General features: G+C 43.0%; 1 protein-coding gene across 4 annotated transcripts in view; it reads left to right on the top strand.

Moving 5' to 3' along the window:
• The first annotated feature begins 1,845 nt into the window (after nucleotides 1-1,845).
• Nucleotides 1,846-27,858, top strand: part of PARD3B (par-3 family cell polarity regulator beta) — a 946,974-nt gene continuing 920,961 nt past the window's right edge. For all 4 annotated transcript variants that reach the window (XM_054971073.1, XM_054971072.1, XM_054971071.1 and 1 more), the window contains exon 1: nucleotides 1,846-2,150. In XM_054971073.1, coding sequence (XP_054827048.1) covers nucleotides 2,031-2,150 — 120 coding nt within the window. In that variant the 5' untranslated portion in view covers nucleotides 1,846-2,030. The remainder of the gene's footprint in view (nucleotides 2,151-27,858) is intronic.

The following is a 27,858-nucleotide window of genomic DNA, read 5'->3' as shown; positions in this document are numbered from 1 at the left end:
GCTGACCAATCAGAGAGGGGGGAGGTGCAAGCAGGCAGGAGCCTGTCAGCCACACAGGAAAGCCAGGCCCCACAGAGAGATTGGCAACCCTAGTGAACTTTTAGGGGAAGACTGGAAGGCGCATTTTACCTCAGGACCCATTTAATGACGCCCAATAGCAACTGCAGACTGTTTAGAATGCAGGGGGTGAGAAGACCAATCAGGCTGCATATGCAAATGACCTCTGTGTTCCAACTGTATTGGAGGGGGGTGGAATGAGGTGTGGAATGTTGCGAGCTGCAATCAGCATATGCAAATAACCTTGAAAGGCTGGCCCAATCAGGGAAGAGTGGCCAGAGCTGGCAGTGGGTGGGGGCACAAGCTGGGAGCCAGCTACACAGGGAAGCTGTATCCCTTTGGGAAAACACATTTACCCATTTTTACCTCCTTAGAGGGGAATTTCTTAAAATCTCTTCTTAGTGGTTGTTTACATCTTGAAAGGAATCTTCTCCCCATATTTCATGTTTTTAGGTCCAGGTCTTTGGGCTGGCCGTTGATGAGTCATTCAGGACACTTGTTTTTATATATATAGATTGCCTAGCAGGGCTTACATTGTACGCAAATGTCTAGGAGAAGCTGACAGTGAACATGTGCTCTTAGGTGCTCTGCTACTGTCAACAAGAACAGCCAGGCCCAACACTGGGCTTAGGAATTGGGATGTGGACCCTTCAGTCCAAACCAAAGTAACCGTGGTCCCTTTCAAAGGCATCAACCTGACTGGGACTTACTGGGGGGGGGGGGGGAAGGAAACTTTGCCACTGGCTGTGTAGTGATTCGTGTTGGGCTAGGATCTGGGAGACCTAGGTTCAAATCCCCAGTGCTCCGAAGCTCACTTAGGGCTGCTCACTGTCTCTCAGCCAACCTAGCCTACCTCATAGGTGTGTTGTTGGACCAGATTCTTACGTTCCACGTAAGCATGCCCTGGACCAGATTCCTTAGACCTGTACATGGAAACGCTTCCTTTAGAGCAAGCATGCCTTGGACCCAGTTCTTTAGTCCCGTGCATGGAAACGCTTCCTTTAGGGCAAGCGTGCCTTGGACGGGCTGTTTGGTGACAGGCGTGGAAACACTTCCCTTGGAGTAAGCGCGCCTACTGCTTCCACGCAGGGAAAGCAAACTGTGCAAAAATGAGCGGAGCGCGAGAGGGAACGTCCCGGCGGCGGGTCGGGCGGGCGGCCGAGGCCCCTTTAAGAGCCGGGCAGGGCTCAGGTCCGGCCCGCTCGGCCCTCGGGAGCGCCTCCTTCGCTCCCTCCCTCCCTCCCTCCGAGTCAGTCCCCAGCGCGGAGCCCGGGCAGTGAGCGGGGGCGCGCGCGGGCTCGGGGCGGGAAGCGAGGCGGGCTCGGGGGCGCGCCCCCGGAGGAGAGCGGGAGCGGCGCCCTCGCAGCCGCCCACCGACCGAGCGCTGAGGCGGCGCCGGCTGTGGCCTCCCGGCTCGGCCTGCGCTTCTGCGCCTTTTCCCTGGAGAGCCGCCGCCGCCGCCGCTTCCTCTTCCCGCTTTTGCCGCCGCCTCAGGGAAGAGCCCGAGGAGGAGGAGGAGGAGGAGGAGGGCGGCGGGCCAGCCCCTGCGCCCCCTCGCAGCGTGGCCCTGCTGGGGGCCCGTGTGTGAGCGAGAGCGAGAGACCTCCCGCCGCCTCCCGCCCGCGCCTGCCCAAGCGGCCGCTTCAGCCCCGCCGCCTTGCCCGGGTCGGGCTGGGGCTTCTCGCCCGCCTTGCTCGGCCGGGCCTCTGCCCCGCCTTCCCGCGCCCCCCCCCAAACACCTGCTGCTGAGCCCCCCCCCCCCGCCCCCAGACCCAGTTCTTTGGGAGTTCCGCGGTGGCTGCTGCGGGCAGGATTTCCGGCCCTGCCAGGCTGCCCATTCCCTTGGGCAAAAACCCTTCTCCTAAGCAGGCCCTGGGCACATTTTCTCTCTCTCTCAAAAAGTACCAAAATTTGGACATCCTCTGATTTTTTATTCTTTTAACACCCCCCCCCCCCACCCCAATTTGGATGAGATGAAAGTGACGGTGTGTTTTGGCAAGACAGGGATAGTGGTTCCCTGTAAGGATGGACAGATCCGGGTCAGAGACTTAACCCAGCAGGCTCTGCAGAGATACTTAAGAACCAAAGAGAAGGTAAGGACTGACTTCGCCTGTAAGCCCGCAGCGCCGCCCCCCCCCCCCCACTAGAGTGGCGCCTGCGTGCCGGCAGATGGGGCCATGCGGCATAAGCCCCTGCAGCGTTAGCTGCTTCTGTAGCGCGCCGAAATGTTTTGGAGGGGCAGCATATTGTATGCAGCTGGCCTTTTTATGCAGAGGAGGGGTGATAGATGGCTGTCAGAAATGACATTGCACTGAGTAAAATAGGGGGAAGGGAGGCTGTGAGCTTCGCTGTCAATTTCCCCTGGAAAACGCTTGATCTGTATGTGCCTTGTATAGTTATTTAAGAGGAAAAAAACTAAAGAGAAGACGTGTTTGTCAACAAAAGTTTCAAACTTGGAGCTGGTAGTTCAATGTGATCCGGTTGTTACTACACAAATAATGAAGAGCGAGGGTTAGGCTAATACTTCAGGTAGCACTGCCTAATACTTCTGTATGAGTCCTTTAAAATCGGCAGGTGAAAACTTGGATTCTGTTTTGTTTATCATTTAAAGTGTCTTATTTTAATTTGAAAAGTTGTACTTCTGGATTTTGCTCTCCCCAAAACTTGAGTTCTTCTTTTTTTGCTAGCTAAAGATCAAAGGCGGCCAGAACTATCAAACTGAAGGTCTCAGCATGGATGAAAGGCCCAAGGCCTCCTTCACTTTATTGCCCCCTTTTCTTGCTGTCAAAAGCCAGAGCGTGCATTAGTTGCCAAAGGAATGGTGCTCACTCATGCTTCCTGTGGTGAGCAATTTGTACCTGGTCTGTAACATTTAGAAATAAGTACCATGTGGTGCTAATTCATCACACACCATTTGATGAATTAGCCCTTCTTATATGCCCAGGATAATGCCGATCACCACTTTGGGGGCAGGAAGCAATTTTCCCCAGGCCAGTTTGGCTAGGGATCCTGATGGTATGTTGCCAGCTTCTGGGCATGGAGTATGGGGTCATTGGGGTTGTCGGGGAGTAGTGCATTTCCTGCAGGGGGTTGGACTAGATGACTCTGGAGGTCCCTTCAAATCCTATGATTCTATGTCTTCATGTAGCATCTTTAGATGCTGGAAGGGTTGTGGAGACTCTAAATGTGATGGCTGAGTTCAGTGGGAGGGAGAGCCTAGAAGTGTTAATGGTATGGGGAGGCAGTTTTTAGGTCCTTTCCTGTGGTAACTATAATATAGACTCCAAGCCCATGCTGCTTCCTGCCTGTTCCTACCAAGTCATTATCTTGGGTCCCATAAACAGACATTACTGCCCTTTCTGGTCCATCCATATCCCAACCTGCAATTATAGTGTAAGAAGGCTTGAGAACATAAGAAGAGCCCTGTTGGATCAGATGAGTGGTCCATCTAGTTTAGCATTCTCTGTTTACACAATGGCCAAATGGGGCATAGAGGCCAAGGCTTTCCTTTGATGCTGTCTCCTAGCACTGGTATTCTGTATTTGGTGTTTCCCTTTACTCACCGTGTCTAGTAGCCATTGGTGGGCCAATCGTCCATGAATCCATCTACTTCCCTCTGGCATCTCAGGAGCACATGTGGTCTAAAACTGTCTTTATCTTCTGCCCCTTCTTGCTCTTGAAATTGCAGGTGGTTCTTGAGTTGATGTTTGGTCTCTTGTACTTGATGACAAAGTTATCAGCATATATTGAGTTTTGATCAGAGGAGATCTTCTCATTCTTAATGGTCAACATTTGTACCTGTCATGTAGGTAGGGTTGCCAGCTTCAAGTTGGGAAATTCCTGGAGATCTTGGGGGTGAAACCTGGAAAAAGTGGGGTTTGGGGAGGGAAAGGACCTTGGCATGGCACAATTCCATAGAGTCCACCACCCAAAGTAGCCATTTTCTCCAGGTGAACTGATCTCTATGACCTGGTGATCAGTTGTAATTCCGGGAGATCTCCAGCCACCACCTGGAGGCTGGCAACCCTACATGTAGGAGGTGATCTCAAATGGAGGAAGGTCACTGCCGATTAGAGTAGACTGTACTGGTGTAGATGGATCAGGTGGTTCCACGTGTTCATTTTATGGCCACAGTTCTGGAAGAATTTGTGATTGAAACTATGTGGCCTGGTGGATTGCTTCAAGACTGCTAAAGAATTCCCAGTGCAATCTTAGGCACAGTTGCTGTAGTCTAAATTCATCAAGGGGTTTAGACTAGAACAATCCTGCATAGAATTACACTGTCAGTGAATAGCTTATTATAACTTTGTAAGGTGCCGTAAAGAGTTTTAATGAAAAGTGCAATCCATAACTTAAATAAATAATGAAGAGAAACAAGAAACATCTTTGTTACATGTGAACACTAAGTGGTCAGATGATATGCTATGTGCTGAATGACAGCTAAATTCAGACTTAAGAAATGTAAGCTGAAGACAAGTTTTTGGTGGGAAAAGCATGAAGTCTTACTTAAAAAACAGATCAATAGGCCTGGTTCTTGTTTTTGTTTCTAACTGGCTTTGTCTGTACAAAATAACTTTTCTGTATTTGCTTTCTTGTATGTAATATTGCCTGTGTTATCCCCCACCCCTCTTGACAGGTGGTCATTTATTAGGGAACGTTTGCTAAACTTGTACTGTCCTGACCAGTGTTAAATATTATAGAGGATGTAAAGAGAATAGGCACCGTGGGACTTAATTGGTGAGCTCTTGCAGTGTGGTGAAAATTTGCTGCCCAAGGTGAGCATTAAAGTCTTTAGTTCCCAAATGAATGTTGCTGTGACAGCGTGATACTGTCAGGCTGCTTCCAGCATGTTTTTGTTTAAAAAATAAATTGGTGATGTAAATCAGGTACTCTACATGTGTTGGGTTTTTTAAATTGATCTGTTGAACACATTAAGCCTGAGACACCTGTTTTACCCATGTTGATTTAAAAGCAAGATGATTGCAGGCAGATCCTCCCCCCCCCCTTGATAATGCTGTTTCATAGGCTGCCTGAGTGTGATTTCATCCACAAGATATTCTTTCAAGGGAAGCATTTGAGAGAGAGCCCTAGGAAACACGCGCAAGGTTTTTCTCTAGAACCTTACAGTTTTTACTAATTAATATGCATGAAAATTGCCCTACACCAGGCTATTAATGCATACAGAAAATCTTACCTTTTCTCATTTTGGGGGGGTTAAAACTGATATGTGGAAGGGGATTGGCAGAACATACAAAAAAGGGTTTTTTTCCACTTTAAAAAAATGGATTCTGGCCCCACATTGTTTTGGTTTATTCCATATGGTTGGTTGTGGGGGGTGGCTTTAGTTTTCACTTTGGTTTTCCCTCCAGTGTTTTTCTGGTTCCTTTGAGACCACTTTTAAAAGCTGACTCTGAGTTGCATGATGTTTCTTGTGATTTTGTTTGTTCTGTCTCCCTCCACTCATCTCCAGCATACTTTTTAATGACTGGATGTTCATCATCATTGAACCACTCCTTCCCTCTGCCTTCCTTTACTCCCCCTCTCCTGGTTTTGTTCTTGATCTCTCTTTAATTCATCATTTTTATATGATTATATTGATGTAAGTCCCTAGCCCCTTTCCTTACAGAGATATATGGGAAAAGGCATGTTTCCACAAGGGAGGGGGCTAGAGAATTTCGTTTCTTTTTTAAAATGAAAGCTGAAAATTCAGAGAATCTGCTGCGTCTATTATTACAATGGCATAGCAGTATAAAAGTGATAATTTTAAAACTTTTTTTGCAAAAGCTCTGGTGGCCCAGGGGAATCAGGTTGGGCACTTGGCCAGTTTGGTGTAGTGGTTAAGAGTGCCGAGACTCTAATCTGGAGAACTGGGTTTGATTCCCCACTCCTCCACTTGAAGCCAGCTGGGTGACCTTGGGTCAGTCACAGCTTCTTGGAGCTCTTTCAGCCCCACCCACCTCACAGAGTGTTTTTTGTGGGAATAATAATAACATATTTCGTAAACCTCTCTGAGTGGGTGTGAAGTTGTTCTGAAGGGTGGTATATAAATCAAATTTTATTATTAATATTGTTATTATTCTGATGCTAGAAAAAGCAGCACAGTTTAAAAGGGACATTGCTGCTGTTGCAGGCTGAAACCCCACAATGGTTGGTTTGCCCTACTGGTGCCGGTCTCCACCTCCTTGCTGTGGGTTGGCTTGTATGGGGTCCATCTGTTTCACCGATGGGTGGTGGAGCTGCTCCCCTTTTAGGCTTCCCCATGCCAAAACAGGTAGTGTGTTCATTTTTGATCTTTTAAAAAATTCAGCCCTTATATTGATATGTTATTTAATACATAACCAAGTGCAATTAATAAAGAGGGTGTGTGTGATGCCACGTGTGATGACAGCACCCTCGCATGAAAGTACTAATTATTTAAGACCAGGGGTCATTTCGTAGAAAAAGAGCTGGAGGAACGCATTAGCACAACTCATTAGCATATGCCACACCCCTTGACATCACTGGAAATGTGTCATTAGCATGACTGATTTGCAGATGCCACACTCCCTGACATCTGTTTTGGGTCCAAAACTGGCTGTTTTGGACCCAATCCTGGCCATTTAGGGCCGAAATTGGGCCCAAAATCGCAAAAAGGGGCTGAAAGCGGCCGAAAAGGGGCCCAAAATGGTCAGGATCAGGCTGCTGCTGAGCGGGAGAATGATCCACCTCCCATCAGAGGCCCGATCCGGGCTGTTTCGGTCTCAATCCAGGCTGAAAAAGGCCCAAAATGGCCGAGAGTCAGGTGGGCGGAGCCATCTGACGTGACCTCTTTGGAGAACTACTGGAACTGCGTTCCTTCGTGTTCCCCCTCAAAATGAGGCCTGTTTAAGACACATGAGAGAGAATATAGACTAACTGCACAACGGTAAAAATGCAGAGGAAGGGCAGACGTGGAAGAACTGTACCCAAACCAATTCCAGTGCTTGTGAATTGACTTCTTAGAAAATCAGGAATAAATTGAACTGCCCAAGGTATAGAAAATTACTGTGTTGTTGCATGAGTCTAGAATTAATGGCTCCATAAAGTTCTGTACTACTTCTTACTGGATAGAAGTTGATGTCTACTTCACAAGAATCCAGAATGAAGTCTGAGTTGTGTGTGGAACAAGATTCCTTTGGATAATTAAACTTGAGCAGCAATTTCAGGGGAGGAAAGATGAGGATTCAGCTTCTTTTGCCTTTTAATAAATGCTTCAGTTATTGGTATGTAACATCTGCATTCTCTGGTTATTCATCTAAGCCTAATTTGACAGTTCTAATTTCTTATGTAAAGCAAACAGCCAGGCCTCTTCAGTTTGTTTCCAAGAAAGCAAGGAGGATGGGAATCCAAAACAAACATTCCACAGACTTAAACTAAAAAAAATAAATAAAAAATTGGATAATCTTCACATACTGTTCTGTGTAAAAAAAAAAAAGGCAAAGGATTTATGCGATCTGAAAAGAAACCAGAGTATGTTCTGTGTAAAAGAAATGAATCATATTTTTGATAAGCTCTATAAGATGAGCACAAATTTTAAAATGGAAAATATTTAAAATAAACCTATTTTCTAAAGAGATCTTAAATCAGCAGATAGATGTTCAACCGAATCCTATAATATTTACTTAGAAATAGGATCAAGAAAGTTTGAGTTGAGGATTCAGATTGTAATCTGAACTGGGGGTTCCTTACTGCTGAGCCAGGTCCTGGCTTCTCTAGCAAAGTTTAATTAAGGATTAAATAATTCTCAGAGTGTAAGAAATGGAAGCATCAGGTTCATTATGGTACCCGGCTCCTCTGTATGACAAGATAAGCTTTTGGTGCTGGACCAGAATTCAGAGAATAGAGTGGCATAATTAGCACAGGAGGAGTCGGTTCTTGGGATGGCAGTCCATGGCAGATAGATCCCCAAGCCCCTCACAGCAAGCACTCCAGTGTCTTGGATGAAAAGGTTTTATTATAGAGATCCACTAAGTTCACAGGTATGTCCAAAGATGAATAGGATTGGCAGGAATGAGAATACAAGCGTATGCACTTTGATATAAGGAGCATGATTCCCCCTCCCCTTGGGCAGTGAGAAATTAGGCACGAAAATCCCACAGTCTCATGAGAACACAAAAGCTTTGTCTGGGCAGAAAAAGGTAAAAGATTACAAGGAATCCCTCTGTTACTTGGGAAAAGAGACAGGACAGCTGCAAGGTCAACAAGCAGACTTCAGAGGTAACAGGCTCAGCATTATTACTTTTGTTTTCAGGCAGGCCAAGAATGGCATGATTATTATGGTTACAGTATATGAGCTTAATATGAGAGCAAGGAGGTACACAGTGTGAACAAATCAATACAAAGAGCAGAGAACATATGAATGGCATGGATGAATGGTATGCAGACATGACAGGTGGCATTTAACAGGTACCATCAGCATTTGTAACTTGGGGAAAGGCGTTTTCTATTTTGGGTCATTTTACCAACTCTAAAGCTTCCTTAAACTTCGCTTGTAGGCTAAGTATTGAATAGAGTATTAGAAGATTCTCATTGCCATCTTCTGTTATATTGGTTGGATCCAGTCAGTGTTTCCACTGGTAAAAAAGGCTGAGGAAGTCCCCTTTGGCCACGCAAAAGTCTATGCTGAACATCATGGGACTTGCATGGACAAAAGTCATGTGGAATGGGAGTTGTAATGAAGAGGGAGGGTGAGATTTTTTTTTAAAAAGGTGGCAGAATCCAACCCTATGAGCTTATATGATGACCATTAATTTCAAAATACTACCGGCCAGCTTATAGAATTTAACTTCAGGAAGATTTTCTGTACTGCTAACATCTCCTGCTTAATGAGGAAGAGGGGGTGAGGTGGTAGGTTTTCAGCAGGGGGGAAATGGCAACCAAGATAGGTTTTCATCTTGTTATGAGTGTTTACAAATGTTTATAGATTTTAGGGGGGAATGAGAGCCAGTTTGGTGTAGTGGTTAAGAGCGTGGGACTCTAATCTGGAAAGCCGGGTTTGATTCCCCACTCCTCCACTTGAGGCCAGCTGTGTGACCTTGTGCTAGTCACAGTTCTCTCAGCCCCACCCACCTCACAGGGTATTTTTTGTGGGAATAATAATAACACACTTTGTAAACTGCTCTGAGTTGCCCTGCAGGGTGGTCTAAGCTGGAGCTGAAGTGGAAACGGAACGGAAGGGGATATGTCATCCGAACCACCAGAGCTGAAGGTGGTAGGAGAAAGGTCTGGGGCGAACAATCAGGGCCAGTGCAGGATTTATATGATGGGCAGGGTGCTTTTCCTGTATCTTGTCTGGTTCCCACTTGGGATGCTGGAAGATCTTGGCCTGGCCTGGAAGCAGCAAGGTGGCCTGAAAGACTAATGGAAGCCCTGTGAGTCCGTTGGGTCTGCCCCTTACCTGGGAAGTCGGATGACCTTGGCTGTGACCTGGAGGCAACTGGGTGGTCTGAAATAATGTCGGAAGCCCACCGAAATTGCTGGGCTTCGGTGGACCATTAAGTTGAACTCGGAATTGAACTGCTTTGCTGTGTTAAGTGGCCCAGAGCTGGACTTAGGGGGGTTGCTCCTGGAATTGGTGGAGAGGCTGTGAGGTTGTTTGGTGGATGCAGCTGGTGAAGCTCTTTGGGATTTTCTGGCATCAACTGAAATTATATTGGGGTGGACCTAGCCTTTTGAGGCTGGAATTGGGCCAATGTATGGCCCCTTAAATAAGTGGAGGTGCACTCGATTTTTGAGGGGGTGGGAGTTGTGTTATGATTGAATCGAAATTTTATATTGAGATTAACTAAAGGAAGCTGGGTTAGTTGTGTTGTATTGTTGTGGGCAATGATATGGGGTGGAGGTTGTGAAGGGGTTGCGAGGGAGGAGACCGGAGGGGAGTTGAGGATCCCAGTGCTCTGGGGCGGGGGAGGTATGGCGGTGGGATGCAGGCCAGGAATGGAGGGCCACGTAGATGTGGTAGGGCTCGATGTCCTTCCAACCTGCATCTCATCCCGAGGCATGCTGGTTGTGGGGCTAGGAAAACGAATTACCTCCCTCCGGCACTGCTGTTGTGTAATGCCAGGTCTATTAATAACAAGACCGGGCATTACAGAAAATGTGGACTTGGTGTGTGTGACTGAGACCTGGGTGAGGGATGGCGAAACAGTCGCCTTGAAAGAGCTGCCCCTCCCCCCAGGTTTCTCAGTACTTCATCAGTCCTGGATGGATGGTCGGGGGTGGTGGGTGGTGTGGCTATTCTCATTCGAGAGTCTTTCTCCTTCAGGCCACTCCCCACACCAAAGATCACTGGCATTGATTGTGTTGGACTGACGTGGGAAGCTGAGGAAAGTTTGGCTATCTGTGTGGTGTACTGACCGCCTAGCGCACCAGCAGCTACCCTGCCGAGCTTATTGGAGGCGGTGGCGGGATGTGCCTTGGAGCACCCTAGGCTGTTGGTCCTGAGTGACTTCAACCTCCATGTCGATGGTGCTGCCTCCTCGCAAGCTGCAGACCTAGTGTCTTCCATGGCAGCACTAGGACTTTCCCAAGTTGTTTCAGCCCCTATGCATAATGTGGGCCACACACTGGATTTGATCTTTGGAATGGGGATTTATGTGGACCTTGATGCTATAAAAGCAGTGCCTTGGTCGGACCACTCTGTCCTGAAGGCTCATCTGGGAATACCAGTTCCCCCCTGCATAGGCGGTGAGCGAATTTATGCTCACCTGCGGACACTAATGGATCCAATTGGGTTCCAGAATGCTCTGTGGGATCCAATGCCCCCTGGCAGTTTGTTAGATGAGCTGGTAGAGGACTGGCATGGCCATCTTTCTGAAGCCATCGACAAAATCACTCCCCGTCGCCCTATCTGCCCCCGCACCAAACTAGCTCCTTGATATACAGAGGTGCTACGACAGATGAAGTGGGAGCTGAGACAGCTTGAGCGAGGGTGGCGGCAAAGCCATGATGAAGAAGCAAGATCATCTTATAGAGTGTTTATGAAAGCCTATGAGGTGGCTGTGAAGGTGGCAAAGAAGGATTACTACGCCACCTCCATAGCATCCACAAGCTCATGTCTGGCAAAATTGTTTCAAGTAGTTCGGTTCCTGGTCTCCCTCTCAGAGGGAGACCGCCAAATTGATAATTCGGTTATTAGCTGTGAGGCTTTTGGGAGCTTTTTTGCAGATAAAATCTTGTCTCTTCGCTGCGACCTGCCTGCCACGGTTGATACAGTAAGGGAACTGGAGACCCCTTGGCTGTCCTCTGGGCCGATCTTAGATCACTTTAGTCTGGTCTCCCAGGAGGATGTTGCCAGGATCCTGCAGCGGGTGAGGCCCACTACGTGCTCCTTGGACCCTTGCCCTTCGTGGCTGGTGAAAGCCAGCTTGGATGGGCTGAGGGCTTCACTGGAGGCCATTATCAACTTATCTTTGAGCTCTGGGTTTTTTCCTGGGGCTTTAAAGGAAGTAGTGGTGAAGCCTCTCCTGAAAAAAAAAACTTTGGACCCCACTGACCTGTCCAGTTACTGCCCAGTCTCGAACCTCCTGTTTCTGGGTAAGGTGATTGAACGGGTGGTGGTGGAGCAGCTGCAGGCTTTCTTGGAAGATGCATCAGTCCTGGATCCATTCTAGTCTGGCTTCCGCCCAGGTCATGGGACTGAGACAGTGTTGGTCGCCCTCGCAGATGATCTCTGTAGACATCTGGATTGAGGCGGATCGGCACTGCTGGTGCTGTTGGATCTTTCAGCAGCGTTCGACACGGTTGACTATGAATTGTTGACCCACTGTCTTGCTGATGTGGGGATACGAGGGGCTGCCTTAAAGTGGCTTGTCTTTTTTCTCCATGGTTGGGGATAGAGGGTGGCGCTAGGGGAGAGGGTGTCTGCGTGCCAACCATTGGTATGCGGTGTCTCCCAGGGGGCGATTCTCTCCCCATTGTTGTTCAATCTGTATTTGTGCTCTCTCGCCCAGCTGGCACAGAGTTTCGGACTGGGTTGCCACCAGTACGCTGTTGTTGGATAGCCAGCTTGGCTTGGCTCTAAAAGCCCTGATTAGAGCTTTGGATGCCGTGTCTGGTTGGGTGAAGCAGAGCAGACTGAAGTTAAATCCCACGAAGATGGAGGTCCTGTACTTAGGTCATGGGACGTTGGAAGGGGGGATCCAGCTTCCGGCCTTCTATGGTGCACTACTTGTGCCCATTTCGCTGGTCAGAAGTCTTGGCGTGATGCTTTATTAATGGAGAGCCAGGTCGTGGCAGTTGCCCGGTCTGCTTTTTTCCATCTTTGGCAGGCCAGGCAGCTTGTTCCCTATCTCTCAACCCATGACCTGGAAACAGTGATCCATGCAACGGTCATCTCCAGATTAGATTACTGTAACTCTACGCAGGATTTCCCTTGAGTCTGACCCGGAAATTACAGCGGGTCCAGAACGCTGCTGCCTGTGTCTTGATGGGTGTGCCTTTCAGGACACATGTAATTCCAGTTCTGCAGCAGCTACACTGGCTTCCCGTGGAGTTCCGGATGAGGTTCAAGGTTTTGGTATTGTTGTTGTTGTTATATACTATATTTTAAATGTTTTTTAATGTGGAAATATTTTGATGGTCATTGCCTTGTAGACCTTATTTGGTGGCATAGAAATGTTGTAAATAAAACAAATATCATTCATACTAGGAGGATGTTTGACTCTTGTGCATCCTAAGTTTAGGGCATGGATACTGAAAAGAAGGAAAAGCAGGACCATATAAACTGAATATTAAAATCAGTGTGATCCTTTTGTGGTATATCTGAGGAAGGGAGCTTGACTCTTGAAAATGTATACCCTGGTAACTATTGTTGGACTTTAAGGTGCTCCCGGTCTTGAAGTTTGCTATCTACTTCTGACCAACATGTCTACCTCTCCTGAAACTATAGTTTAAGTAAAAAACAACAACAACTACTGTGTAAGTGTAAGTTTAAAAAGTAAACCAGTATAGTGTAAGGCACATGATCAGTGCCTTGTGTTCCTCCATGGCTACCAGCCTAAGAAATGGTGGAACATGCAGAGCAGAACGGTCAGTAGCCAAAATAAATAAAGTGCCGAAATAAAAGTTCTTCTTGCTACTCTCTCTTTTTTTTTAGAAAAGTTTTTATTGGGTTAGGTTCAATTATTTATACATTACAATCAATTTCCCCATTTCCCCATTTGATATATAGTGGGGCCAGATGTACAGCTTACTGGAGTAATGTCAGAAACATCAAAAAAATTGGTTAGTAACTTCTTTACCTCATCATAGGGAGCTAAATCAGATCCTAATGACTCTATGGGAACTAAGATCAAGATAAACCAAACGATGGTGTTCCCCATTCCGATGTATGGATGTGAAAGTTGGACAGTGAAGAAAGCTGACAGGAAGAAATTTAAAATGTGGTGCTAGAGGAGAGTTCTGCGGATCCCATAGACAGCTAAAATGACAAATAAGTGGGTATTAGATCTGATCACGCCTGAATTCTCCCTAGAAGGTAAAATGACAAAACTGAGACTATCGTACTTGGTCATAGCATGAGAAGACAAGATTCTCTGGAAAAGTCAATAATAGGAAATGTGGAAGGCAGTAGGAAAAGAGGAAGACCTAAAATGAGATGGCTTGACTCAATAAAAGAAACCATGTCCTCCAGTTTGCAGTATCTGAGCAAGTCTGTTAATAATGTTTTGGATGTCTTTCCTTCATAGGGTCGCCATAGGTTGGAGGCGACTTGACGGCACATATCCCACACACAACTTCTTTACCTAGTCAAAATACTACCTGGGCTTCAAGGTGCTACTGGTATGTTCTGTTTGCATACAAGGGTGCTTTGTGTAGCACAGTTCCTGAAAATCCTTTCCAAGATGATGATGGGCCCTTCTAGAGATGCATCCTGTGATGCGTAAGGGCTGCCACTGAATGAAAATATGACTTCCTTATGAGCACAGCTAAGCATTTTCTGCTTGTACACAGGCCATGCTTATCTCAGTTCATCAAGTTATTTATTTCATTTATACCCTACTTTTCTCCACAGTGGAGACCCAAAGTAGCCTACGACACTCTCCTCCATTTTATCCTTACAGCAGCACTGTGAGGAAGGATAGACTGAGTGTGTGTGATTGGCTCAATGTCATCTAGTGAGCTTCCCTGGCAGAGTGAGAATTCGAACCTGGGTCTCTCAGTTCCTAGTCTGACATGCTGTCTACCACACAGCACTGCCTATTTGTAACTTGGCTTTAAGGAGGCTCAAATAAGCGTTGACCTGTACTTTCCATGCTTCTCATCTTGTTGGTAGGCTGGATTAGTACTCTGAGACTTTGAAGAACATTTTGTTGTCTTTGGGCAATTAATAACCCTGTGTTGGGGACATGATACTGCTAATCTCAGATGAGGTACTGGTATTTTGAAGCTGGTCTTTCCAAGCATCCTGTCAAGAGCGAATATACCTGTAAGATCAATTAATCCATGGTTTATAAGTAATAGTTTTGCATGACTTCTGAATGCAACAAAACAAAATACGTCATCGATATAAAAGATACACCTTCACACGCTGATAGGGCATCATTAAAAGGAGCAGAAGATAGCGAAGGGCCAATGGAAACATGGAATGCGAATGGAATAGTTATAGGAAAACCGGTTTATATGCTTAGCGGAAGGCCTACTTGTTTGTTATTCTCTGTAGCAGAAGCTTTTAAAGAATGGCTCTCATGAGGTACAACTTACAGTGGAAACACAGCATAAAAATTCCAAGGTGAACAAATACATCGCTTGGGAAGGTTTTGCTGCAGTTGTTCCAGGGCTCTGGATCAGCCTCCTCCATGGAATTCAGATTGCTTGAGACTTCTTCTGAAGGGTTTAAAACGCGCTGAAGATCTATGGAGGCTGAGAGCCAAACTACAAGTGACGTCTTACACAGGTTGGACACTAGTCGGCTTCCCTCAAGTTTTGATGGGAAATGTAGGCATCCTGGTCTTGTAGCTGTAATGGAGAGCCAAGCTGTAAAACCAGGGCGCCTACATTTCCCATCAAAACTTGAGGGAAGCTGACAGGTGTCCAACCTGTGTAAGGCGTCACTTGTAGTTTGGCTCTGAGTGGGAACTGTGTTCTTGCTGTTGATTGTATTTGTGCTTTTTAATGCTACTTTTATATTCTGTTGTAAGATGTCTCAAAGAGGCAGGGTAAAAGAATTGTGAATGAATTTCTTAATGCATAGGACGCCTTTGTTCCACATTTCATTTATGAAATCCTCAAATCTCACAGAATGGTCCTGTGGCAGCCAAAGACTTCAGTCCTGAATGGACTGGTTTAGAAGTTTAAAACAATGGGGCTTAACTTCCCAACTAAACTTGGCCTGGCCAGGATTGTAAGTATTGCTGTTGATTACGGAACAACCATCAGGCTCAGATTTAAAACAGTGCAGTCTAATGGGGTGAACACTTGTGGAGATACGTATGCTCTGTGACTAATTCCTTTCTCTCTTTAAAGTCCTTATCTCTAATATGCTAATCTGTTAGCAAATGATGTATTCATGATTTAATTTTTTCTGTAAAAGAGTAAGGGCTGCTATACAACCTGTAATCCAATTAGGGAAGCACCGCGCATCCAGCACAGTTAATGCGTCATGGATGTAGCTTGTAACTGATTTTGTAAGCATTTGAAGGAAACCAAGATCATTAACAGTAGTTAACATGGATATTTAAAAACAAAATTCAAAACAACCTAGGCCTCTTTTTTTTTTTTTTTTTTTTTGGCTGTGTAGCTGGTTTGTCTGTGGGGATGTAAAGTAAGCAGCTAAGCCGGTGGCAAGTGGATCCCTGTCTGTCGTTCAGAGTGTCAAATGATGGCTGTATTCCAAGCTTGCAAACTGTGGTTTGTTTAGACAATGGGTTGGGGGGAGGGGGAGGGTCCTGTGCAACATCACCGTCGATGGAAGGGATTTCTGTCAGCATAGCAGGGTTTCCCTGCCTCCCCCTCCTGCTTCAGTCCAAAATACCCTTGGGGACCTCCAACTGGAACTGGAAATTTCATCAATGGAAATTTCCTCTGGATCTGACCCAACTGTTTGTTTAAACTTGCAGAGGGTTTTGTGTAGGCTCCCAAGGGGTTTTTAGATAGGCCCCAATTAGTCTACTGCACATGCATAATGTAAGGACAGTTTGTTCATCAAGCTCAGTCAGTCTATTGCTTCCTTCCCTGCCTCTAAACAGAATCTCCAGATGCTATCCTGAGCTTTCTTGTGCTGCCAGATTGCTTTTTGCTCTTCAGTTGAAAGAAATGGGAGGGGAACTGGGAGGAGGAAGCATCCTAGAGCAAGCCAAGCCCTTGCCCTTGGTTTAGGATTGCCATTCTCTCTCTCTCTCTCCTTTCCTCTTTCGGCCTAGCTGCTTTGTTAAAATTCTAACCTTTTAAGCTATGCAATAAAACAGACATTTGTTGCCTTCCTTTTTCACTTACTCTCATTGTTAATCGCCATCTCCTTCTCTGCCCATCCGCTTTAGTCCATTCCTCACAGCCAGTCTGATGTGATGGTTAGAGCTTTGGACTAGGTTTGGAAAGACCCGCCTTCAGGTCCCTCAGTGAGTCACCCGTGACCAGCCATTCTCTCTTAGCTTAACTTTCCTCAACAGAGTTGCTATGAGAATAAAGTAGCAGAGGGGAGAACGAGGTACATTCCTGAGCTCCTTGGAGGAAGAACAGGTTAAAAATTAAAGTATGCTCAATTAAAATTGGTTTTTTACACCCCACTCCCATTCTGTTGTCTTTTAAAACTTCTAAACCAAACTGAGTCAGGTTCCCGCTGTAGCATAGTGGTTAGGTGATTGGGATGCAAATCAGCACTCTGCTGGTTCAATCCCACTACTGTCAGGAGCCCAGCAGGTGGCCTTGGGTAAACCACTTGTCAGCTCCTTAGCTGTATTGTGGGGATGACAACAACACTGACCTTATTCACTGCTCTGAGAGGGGACACTAATCCCTCTAGAAGAGTGGTATACAAGTGCACTTCTAGTCATCACTAGGAAGGAGCATGAGTATAGTGAGATAGCAGAGGGAGGGAGTGTCATTAGAAAACCCCGTATATGGACGAAAGTAGCTTGTAGATGCAAATGCCATCTGTTCTTCCCTAGTTGCATGAGTGACCTAAGTTTGCCTTATGCACTTCGTTGAAAAACAGTGTGAACCCAAGAGTAATACTTAATTTTTTAATCATTCTGTTCTTGACAAGGCTCTGTTTATCTTGTTGGCTGCACCATGGAACTGTGATTTGTGTCAGCTTTTTCTCCACAGTCTGCATGTGGAAAGGTTGGCGTTCTCTTCAGGGTTGGCGTTGAAGTTCACTTTTTGTCTAGACTGAGAATTCTCTTCCCAAAACAGTATCAGGTCTTAGTGCAGTGCATACTTACTAGGGAGCAAGCCCCCCTGGACAAGGCTACCCATCTTGATCTATCTCCACAGTGAGATTTACTTCCGGATAAACACACCAGATCTATTTGTAGGTAGCAGTTGACTTCTCCGCCAACCTCTTTTCACCCCCCCCTTCATGAAAACAGACCTTTTAGTTTTAGCCAAACTCTTTGCAGCTGGCTTCAGCAGAGAGAGAGAGAGAGAGAGAGAGAGAGAGAGAGAGAGAGAGAGAGAGAGAGAGAGAGAGAGCTGCACCTGCCAGAGATGCCCATGCTGTGCCACCCACACTTTTTTGCCACTCCCTCCCCCGGTCCAATAGGATGCTGATCTGGGTCTTTCTCAACATTAGCCATGTGTTAGTATCCAGAAGGAGGGAGGGAAGCTGGGGACCGTGTACTGTGCTCTTGATTGGCCTTTTTCCACTTGACACTTGGGTGACCGAACAAATTGGTCTTTCTTGGTCATTGCATTTAAAAACGTGGTTTCCTATGAAGTAATCTGTTCAAAAGCAATGTGGTATATATTTATGAAAAAAGGAAGTGAAACACATTCTGGTAACAGATGAGTTTTGATTTGTAATTCCCTGCTTGTATTGAAACAGTTATTTTTAAATGCTCTTACCACAACTCGTGGTAACTCTTTGTTTGTACTAGCAATAATTGTAAGCTGAGGTTTTAAACACTCAGATACATTCAAAACTATACACTCAATTCTATCTAAATATTAATTTATCCTCTCTTTATCAATCAGGGCTCATTAACAATCCCCTAATTTGCTTTTGATACATCAATATATTTTCATGAATAGAAAATCTTAATTAAGCTGTATAGCATTCAAGCTTGCTCATCATGACAAGCATATTAATAAGCTCAAGTATCACTTATATCAGTTCCCAACATTATTGTGGGAGTAACGGATGATGGCTTGCCAAGTTTAGGAGAAAACCCTTTTCATATTATAAATTAGAGCTCAAATCTTATATCTGCTGTTCAAAGTTGAGGATTTTACTGGATGAAGGAAATAAAATAATCTATACATGCTTTGTAAAGAATCAGTTTTTATAGAAGCATGCCACAAGATTGTCTTGTAAATTTAAAACTTGGAATTTCCCCATGGTATTATTTGCTGAACCAGAAATATTTCCTTAGTTTACTTTTATGGCCTGTGTCTTTGTTCCCTGCAGGAATAACTGTTGTGGTTTTCTGTAATTGTGCTGATGTGGCTGTATGTATTTTTGACTATTCATGAAGTCACATTTAGCTCTTTTTTGCACTCTAATAAATTTGCTTTTCTATATTATTAATAAGTTTACAGAAATTAAACAAATTGTCAAGTACATGCCCAACTTCTACACAATTTCAGTGGGATTTAAGCCTGTGTGTGTGTGTGTGTGTGTGTGTGTGTGTGTGTATGAGTTTATTTTATTTTAAACTCATATATATATGAGTTTATTTTATTTACTTTAGTTATACACTACCTTTCTCCCTAATGGGGGCCAATATAAAAATGCTCCCGATGCTCTTGTCTCTTGTACTGTGTGGTGTCATTCGAATTGCTGCAGCAGGATGTAGACTGCACTCACACAATGATCTTCACTTGATATAGTATCCTGAGGCTTGGTTTCGAATAACTTTGGTGTGTTTCATCAATCTGCAATTATAGTGAAGCATTTTTATATTTGTTTCTAAATTTGTAGGTGTGTTCGTTTAACATAAATATTGAATAATTGACCACCGAGGAAGGCCTGAGGGCCGAAACGCATTTGGTCTGTCTTTGTGTCAATTGTTGGACAGTAGCATCATCTGTAGATGAAGAATGTTTTCGTTACTTTTAACATATGCATGTAGCCTGTAATTTAGGCCCTACGTTTTTAACTCGTTTTGAATTATAACCTTGTGTACACCCATGATAAATATCTGGAATATTTTTATTTTAGTTTGTAACTTGACCTCTGTATTTTCCCTAGCGTTGTTTGGGTTGAGTCTGTGGGGGCTCCCCCTCCTTTTTGTTGTTTACAGTGAGGATTTGAACCTGGGTCTTCCAGATCCTAGTCCAGCGCTCAGCCCATACCTTAAAATAGAGAAGAACTTGCTTTTATATGATTTCTGGATATTTTATTTTCAATAAGTAAAATATTAGGTGTGTGCTGACTTAAACTTGACTTTTTTGGTTTAGATTTTTGGTACTGGAAAAAGACTGTTTAATGCGAAACCTGCTGTTGGCTGTGGCTGTTCTTCGTAGTACCACGGTACTGGAGCCGGCAGGATCTGTTTATCAGTCAGGGAAGCCTCTCGATAGTGTTCTTAGTACATGGCAAGATTGGTGCAGAGGGCTTTGGTGACCTGTACAGAGTTGGAGGTCTGCACTGATGTGGCCTCTGTGGCCTGTTTGGTCCTCCAGGGCAGCTGGTTGGGTGCTGTTTGAAATAGTTCGTTGAGCTCAATGGACCACTGGTCTGGTCCAGCAGAGCCTATGTAGGTTCTTATGGTGGAGCCAGTAGCTTCTTTTACGCAGCCTGTGGAATTGGGTCCAGTGATGGTACAATGCCATCAATTGTAAATAGGAGCAGTGTTTAAACTTCTCCTACCTACTCAGTGCATTGCTGTGCTGCCTAATGGCTCACATATGTATTGGAAGAACATTTTCATGATTAAATATAGTTAAATACAATTAATGACATTACAACTTTCTCAAGTGTTCTGGTATGATTTTGCATTAGTCTAAAGCGAAATATTAAACCAGAGGGCAGCAAGCAGCCTGTGGCCCCTGTGAGGCTCCAGAGGGACCTTTGTGGGCTCCCCTGTCTACAAGAACCCAGGATTTTTAAAGGATTCTAATATGCAGTGAAATCCTAAGCAGAGTTATTCCAGTCTAAGACCATTGATTTCAATGGACTTAGCCTGGAGTAACTCTGCTTAAGATTTCACTGATAGAAACTTCCTTAAATCGATAATGGAAATGATACTGGAAACAGTAAAGCAGAATGATAATATAATTGCCCTGTAAGTTATTGTATACAGTTGCATACTTATTTTTCTAAAGTGTAGAATGGAAATGATTTAAATCACTGTTTGGGAGGACTTGATTGAATTATGGTTTTTTGCATAAAAGTATTCTTGTTGGTTGTTTTAACCTTAATACATATTTTAACCTTAATACATATTCCGCTTGGCGGCGCGTAGGGCAATCTCAACTCCCCTCTGTCTGGAGATCAGGGGGCGGGGCCACCAGCCATGTGACCATTTTCTCTGAGGGGAACCCGCTGAGTTCCACCACCTCTTTTCCCAGAAAAAAAGCCCTGGTATAAACTATAGTTTCTTATTCTGGCTTGGAAACAATCTCTAGTTTGCCCAAACCACTATTTACCTGATTCAGCCATCATGACAGCAGTTTGTCATGAATCAGGAAAATGGTAGAGAATCAGGATGTCCGAGAGTGCAGGAGACAAGGGAATTTCCAAGCATGGCACATGGCAGCTATATCTCAGTTGGCCTACAGGTTGACTACACGTCTGCTATCCATCATCTGAGATGTGGTACTTAGAACTTGCCAGATTACTATGACTCGTGTTTTCGTGAAAAGCAAATACTTTACAGAATGTGTACTTATATATTTATATTCACTTTCTGCCTGACATATATTGGAAACAACTTATTTGCGTGTATGTGATATTTATATCACACAAGGTAAATTCATCGGTATATTGTCCTCTATTGTAAACGGACAGAATATTTAGTGGTTATAGTTTTTAAATGAGCATTTTACTCAACAGAGTAATGGGCCGCCTCTGACTTTTCATTTCTGCAAAGTGCTTAAGATTCATGAGCAAATGAAGTCGAACACTTGTCTTTCATAGAGTAATGATGGTTTTGGGTCATTTTTGTGAAGCGTACGTAACAAAAGGAAAATCCCATTGGGATGGGCAGCTAGCATCCTGAAAATACATTTACAGGCCTTGATTATTGAATGTTGAAAACTAATGTATTTTTGGATGAAAGCTTTATTTATCAAATGGTGTAAGGATGTTCTATTTGAATTGCCTTCTGAAGTTTTTGTTCCTAAAGCACCTTGTAGAGAACAGCTTCCATTTATTGATAGTTGGCTTGGCTTTCCCCTCTAGCTTTGCTTCACTAGTGCTTGTTTAGTGGAAGGTGAATGACGGTGACTCCTGAGTTAGAACACACAATTTTATCCACTGAAGCAACTGTCATCTGGCCTGCGTAGAAAGAGAACATGAGAGACATAAAATGTGTTTGTCTGGACATGTGAAAAATGTGTAATATTATCAAGTTCTGGAACTGATGTTACAAGCATAGGGGTAGGAAATTCCATTAAAATAAATATATTATAGAGTTATGCAAAACTTGACCAGGTGGTCTGTTCGACTGGAGTGCAGGATGGTTCCCTGAATGTAACTAAGAATGCTTGGCGTGTCACTACAAGTCCAGCTAAATGTTTTTTTTTTCCGCATGCCATCACAAATCCATTCTGCTCATGGCAGTCCCTATATTTGATCAGCTTGCCTGAATTGGGAGCCACTGTGCACTGTTATTTGAAGTGGTTACTGTGTCTCTGTGATTTATAGGCTCTTCTTTTAAAATGAATGCATTCACATTCAGGGCATAACCTGTACTTTTGGAAAGGATTCTTCATTTTATTAAAAAAAAATTCTATGGTAACCTAACTTCTTTGTGAGTGTTGAACAGTTACACAAATTGATCAGTAATTAATACTGTTAATATGTAATTAATACTGTTGGCAGAGAGTTACACTGTTGCCAAAAATCACTAATATTGTTTTTAATTGATACTGAGAGATCACAACTGTTTTCATATATTCATGCACAGATAGAGGATAGTGGGGTTGTAGCCAGCTGGCCCCCACACCTAGCATCCATGCCTTCAAACAAACTCTTGGCAGCAAATTCAATTTCCCTATATGTGCCCCCCTGCCCCCGCTCCGTGCTGCTGCAGTGTGTGCTTGAGACCTCTCCAGTCCAAGTGTTTCAGTCTTGGGTGGGCAGTCTCCAAGGAGCACCAGTCTCTGGCCTGACAAGGGGGATTGTAGAGGGGACTTGGGGGTGCTATGGTTGAAGTGACTGTGTTTCCATCTCTGTGTGCATGCCTGGCAAAAAGGAACATAATTGCAGGAGGGGAGTCATACCTGCTTATTTGGTGCCCCCCAGGTGTGCATGCATTCCGAGACTCTTCTGCTGGTCATTCTGCTGTCTTCCTTAGGGAGCACGTGTGTGCGTGCGAGTGTGATGTCATCTGGATGTCCTCTCATTAGCCAAGATAGGGCTGCTTCTTTCTAAACATTATAGATTGGTGTGTGGGTATTGTATATACCCAGAAGCATCACATCTAAAAATTCGCTTCTATCTTTTATAGATGCTGCTTTAACTTGTTTTTCAATAGATTTGCTGGCTGTTGGTCTATTCCTGGGATTCCAGGATAAAAGCCAAGAACTTTTCAGTCCCTTGACTATCATTTGTATTTGCACAACATGGTTTTGCTAGATGTAATTGATAACAGTATTTCAGAATTTAATTTAATTCTGTCTTGCAATACTTGAACACTTGGCTTTCATAATTAACCTCTCCTTCTTTCTCTTTGGTACTATCAGGGAACCTAGTTCTCAGCAACCTTTTGGGTTTCATTCTCTGTACGTTCTGTTGAGGACAGTTTTAGGGTGGTTAACAGTTCTTACATTCACCAGGTTTTACAAAATAAGTCTGGTCTTCCTCAAAGTCTCCCTTTTTGTAAAAAGAAAAAAGTTTTTTTATTCACCTTCCCAGAGAACAACAGTTATATGACCCCAGGTGAGCAGGTGTTTTTGTTTTGTACCTGTACATTGCCTTTCTAATTGATAACAGGTGGACCTGTCTTCCCCTCTTCTGTCAGTTACATTGAGGTGGACTCTGAGGATAAAAATCAATGATTTTTTTAAAAAAAATCAAAAAAATCCGATTTTTTTATTTAAATCGGATTTTTTTTTATTTAAATAGGAATTTTTTGATTTAAATTGGATTTTTTAAAATAAAATGCTTTTTGAGGAAAATATATTACCATCCAAAGGTTATTCCATCATGAAATAAAGATTAGTTTTTAATTAAGTAGAATAAGGCTGTATATGTTTAATTTTTTTGGTAAATAAATTCCATTAATCCATCCACAATGTCATGCTCTTCCAGAGGTTTTTGTAAGATTATTGGGCAGTTTCTCTGCCTACAAGATATTCTCACAGATGCTTGGTTTTGCAGTTCTCAAAACTGAATTTGTGTCAGCTCAGCAGAGATCACATGCCTCTTCTTCACAGCAAAAATGTTATAACATGAACAGAGTTGAGAAAAAGACCTTAATCCTATTGTTCTACAAACCTATGAAGACAGAATCAACCCCTCCAGTGCTAAGTTTCAAGAAGTTCAGTGAATAGAAACAGTATTTTTCTGATTGTTTGGAGTGGAATAGATCTGCACAAGAAGAAACTAAGTGTGAGGAGGGAGGGGCAAGCAGTACAAAATGAAACTGAAACCTTTTGAGCACAATACTGCACAAGTCTTTGGATCTTTTGTGTGTATGACCTGAGGTTTATCACATTCTTTCCTTGGAGGAAAAAACCTATAATGGCAGAGACCCAGTTGTTATTCTAAAAATCTTTTTTTTTTTTTGAAAAATTTTTATTGGGTTAGAACATTTTTATTTTTACATTACAATCAATTTTCCCCTAATTTTTCATTTCTAACCCCCTCCCTTTCCCCCCCTTTTGTTGACTTCCAACAGCTTTCCCACCCTCTGTCCCTTTTCCCTTACTTCTATTAAGTTCCTCTGTCTAAAACAGATATACATTCTCCATTATATTAAGCAGTACATCTATAACTCCTTTATTTATTATACACCCAAGTTATACGTCTTTAGATAAACAATTTATCCCATTTTCCAGTTTTGAATATTTCTATATTAACCTATATATCATAAACCATAAAAATTTCCCACATTTAAATCAAACAATTTGATTTGTTCTCTATATATTACTCATTTCAACTTTTTATGGTAATTCTATATAACTCCTCGCATAATCAATCAATTTAACTCTTCTGTACATTCAGTTTGGTGCATATAAACCTTATCAAAAAAAGAAAATATTGTTAGTTACTCAATCCTCATGTTTAAACCTTGTCATTAATTATTCTCTATCAATGTTCTATCAGTTAACCTATACATATCTATATATATATCAATCTATTAATCTAACTGCTTATAAATTCACATTTCTCTTCCTCCCCCGGTAAAGTCACCCCTCTCTTTTATACTTTTATTATACTTCAGTAGTTCTCAAACTGCCACAGTTTTCCTCCCACCTCCCATTTCTTCTCCAGATATTGTTTCAGCTTCTCCCAGTCTGTGTTAAACTGCCCTGAGTCCAGATCTCTCAGTTTTCTTGTCATCTTATCCATTTCAGCCATGTACAGCAATTTGTAGATCCAATCTTCCATAGTTGGCACTTCTTGTACTTTCCATTTCTGCGCATACAAAAGTCTAGCTGCTGCAGTCATATAAAAAATCAACGTCCTATGATGGGCTGGAATTCCCTCCATTCCCAAGTTTAGCAGCAGGAGTTCTGGGTTCTTATTTATTTGAAATTGTAAAATTTCACTCATTTCTCTTATTATTTCCCCCCAGTACTGCCTGGCTACCTCACACGACCACCACATATGATAGAGGGAGCCCTCATGTTTCTTACATTTCCAGCATTTATTAGAAGTATTCAAGTTCCCTAGCGCAATCTTCTTTGGTGTCATGTACCAACGATAGATCATTTTGAAAATGTTCTCTTTAATATTAATACATGTCGTTGTCTTCATTGTAGTTTTCCACAAGTATTCCCATGCCTCCATTGTTATTTCTTTATTGAAATTTATAGCCCATTTCACCATCTGTGTTTTAACTATCTCATCCTCAGTATACCATTTCAACAGTACTTGGTATACCTTGGATATTCTTTTCTTGTCTTCTTTAAGAAGGGTCTGCTCTAGTTCCGAGTTCTCTGTTCGTATGCCCCCTTTTGCAAAGTCCGAGTTGTATAAGTCTCTAATCTGTCTATACTGGAACCAATCATAGTTAGGTGATAGTTCCTCTTGCGTCTTTATTCTAAGTTTAAATACTTCAATCTTAGTTATTTCTTTGTACGTTAAACATTGTTGTTCATTATCCACAGCTCTCGGATCTATCACCTCATATGGAACCACCCACAAGGGGGTTCCTTCTTGTAGGTAAATTCTGTACTTCTTCCAGATTGTATATAGACTTCTCCTTACAAAATGATGCAGGAACATCGAGTTGACCTTTACTTTATCATGCCATAGGTATGCGTGCCATCCAAAAATTTTTTTATATCCCTCTAGGGCTAATAGTTTCTTATTCTTTAATGTCATCCACTCTTTTAGCCAAACTAGGCAGATTGCATCGTGGTAAAGTCTCAGATTGGGCAGTTGCATTCCGCCTCTCTCCTTTGCATCTTGTAAAACTTTTACTTTCACTCGAGGCTTCTTGCCTGCCCAAACAAAATCTGATATTTTCCTCTGCCATTTTTCAAATTGTTTAGAGTCTCTGATGATTGGTATTGTCTGTAACAGAAACATTACTCTTGGTAACACATTCATCTTAACTGCTGCAATCCTGCCCAGCCATGACAGGTTCAGTCTATTCCATTTAATCAAGTCTCTCTCTATCTGAGTCCATAATTTTTCATAATTATTCTTGAATAAATCTATATTTTTTGCAGTCAGCTCAACTCCCAAGTATTTCACCTTACTAGTTACTTCACAATCCGTTGTTTCCATTAACAATTGTTGTTTCTGCTTAGTCATGTTTTTGCATAATATCTTTGACTTCTTTTTGTTAATGAAGAAACCTGCCAAGTCTCCAAACTCCTTGATCTTGTCTATCACTTTTGGCATGTTCTCCAGTGGGTCTTCTACGATTAACATTATGTCGTCTGCAAATGCTCTGACCTTATATGAATAGTCCTTTATTTTTATTCCTCGTATTTCCTCATCTTGTCGGATTTGTATCATCAGAATCTCCAATACTAAAATGAACAACAATGGAGATAACGGGCAACCTTGTCTTGTTCCTTTATTAATCATCAATTTCTTGGTCAGTTCATCATTCACTACAATTGCTGCAGTCTGGTCTCTATAAATTTCCTTAATTGCTCTGACGAATCTTTCTCCCAATTGTAGCTTTTCCATAGTGGCAAACATAAAGTCCCAGTTTAAATTGTCAAACGCTTTTTCAGCGTCTACAAAGAAGAAACCAACCTCTTTGTCACAACGCTTGTCATAGTATTCAATAGCATTGATCACTGTCCTTAAATTGTCTCTTATTTGTCTGTCTGGCAAAAAGCCTGCTTGTTCCTCCTCTATGACTTCCGAGAGCCACCCCTTCAATCTCTCCGCCAATATCTTCGCAAAAATTTTATAGTCATTGTTAAGTAGTGATATAGGTCTGTAATTTTTCACGTTGGTCAGGTCTTGGCCCTCTTTTGGGATCAATGATATATTCGCTTCACTCCAAGTATCTGGAATCCTTTGATCCCTAAAAACTCCATTCATCACCTCTTTTAGGAATGGTGCCAGTTCATTGGCCATTGTCTTATAAAATTTAGCCGTAAGTCCATCTGGCCCTGGCGCCTTTCCTAGATTTGCGGATTGTATTGCCTTGCTTATTTCCTCGTCAGTTACTTCACTGTTCAACTTATTTCTCCAAGCTTCCGAGATTTCTGGAAGTTTGGTTTTCTCCAAATATGACGCTATTGATTCTTTGTTTACTTCTTTTTTATTATACAGCTTAGCATAGAATTTATAGAAGGCTCTACTAATGGTAGTCTGCTCCAAGTACGTTTTATCTTCTTCACAGATTTTATTTATTATTTTCTTTTCCCTTTTCTTCTTCAATTGCCATGCCAAATATTTCCCAGGTTTATTAGCACCCTCAAACGCTTTTTGATTCAGTCTTTTAAGGTTCCACTCCAATTCTTTGTTACTCATTGCTGTTAGCTGTTGTTGAAGAATTTTGATTTCCTGGTATATTTTCTTTTTCTTTTTTTATTCTAAAAATCTTCATCTACTTGCATATTAAAATTATACCAGCAAGAATTAGTCTTTATGTAGAAAACTATGATTTAAATCAAGCCTTACTGACTAGAGATTTAAATCGTGATTTAAATCAGTTTGATTTAAATCAAATCCACCCTGGTTAATGGGGATCTTCTCAGTGACTCTTTTCTATATGCTATTAGTTATAAAAACAAGATTATACATTGTTCAGTTAAAATAATTTTGGAGTATAGAGCAATTGGATATTGGATGTTACTTGTAATGTTGAGACCATAAGGGAA

Source organism: Eublepharis macularius, chromosome 2, assembly GCF_028583425.1.
Source record: "Eublepharis macularius isolate TG4126 chromosome 2, MPM_Emac_v1.0, whole genome shotgun sequence".
In the NCBI taxonomy this organism is placed as follows: domain Eukaryota; kingdom Metazoa; phylum Chordata; class Lepidosauria; order Squamata; family Eublepharidae; genus Eublepharis; species Eublepharis macularius.
Note: the sequence above shows the minus strand (reverse complement) of the source record. Positions and strands in the feature narration are given on the sequence as shown.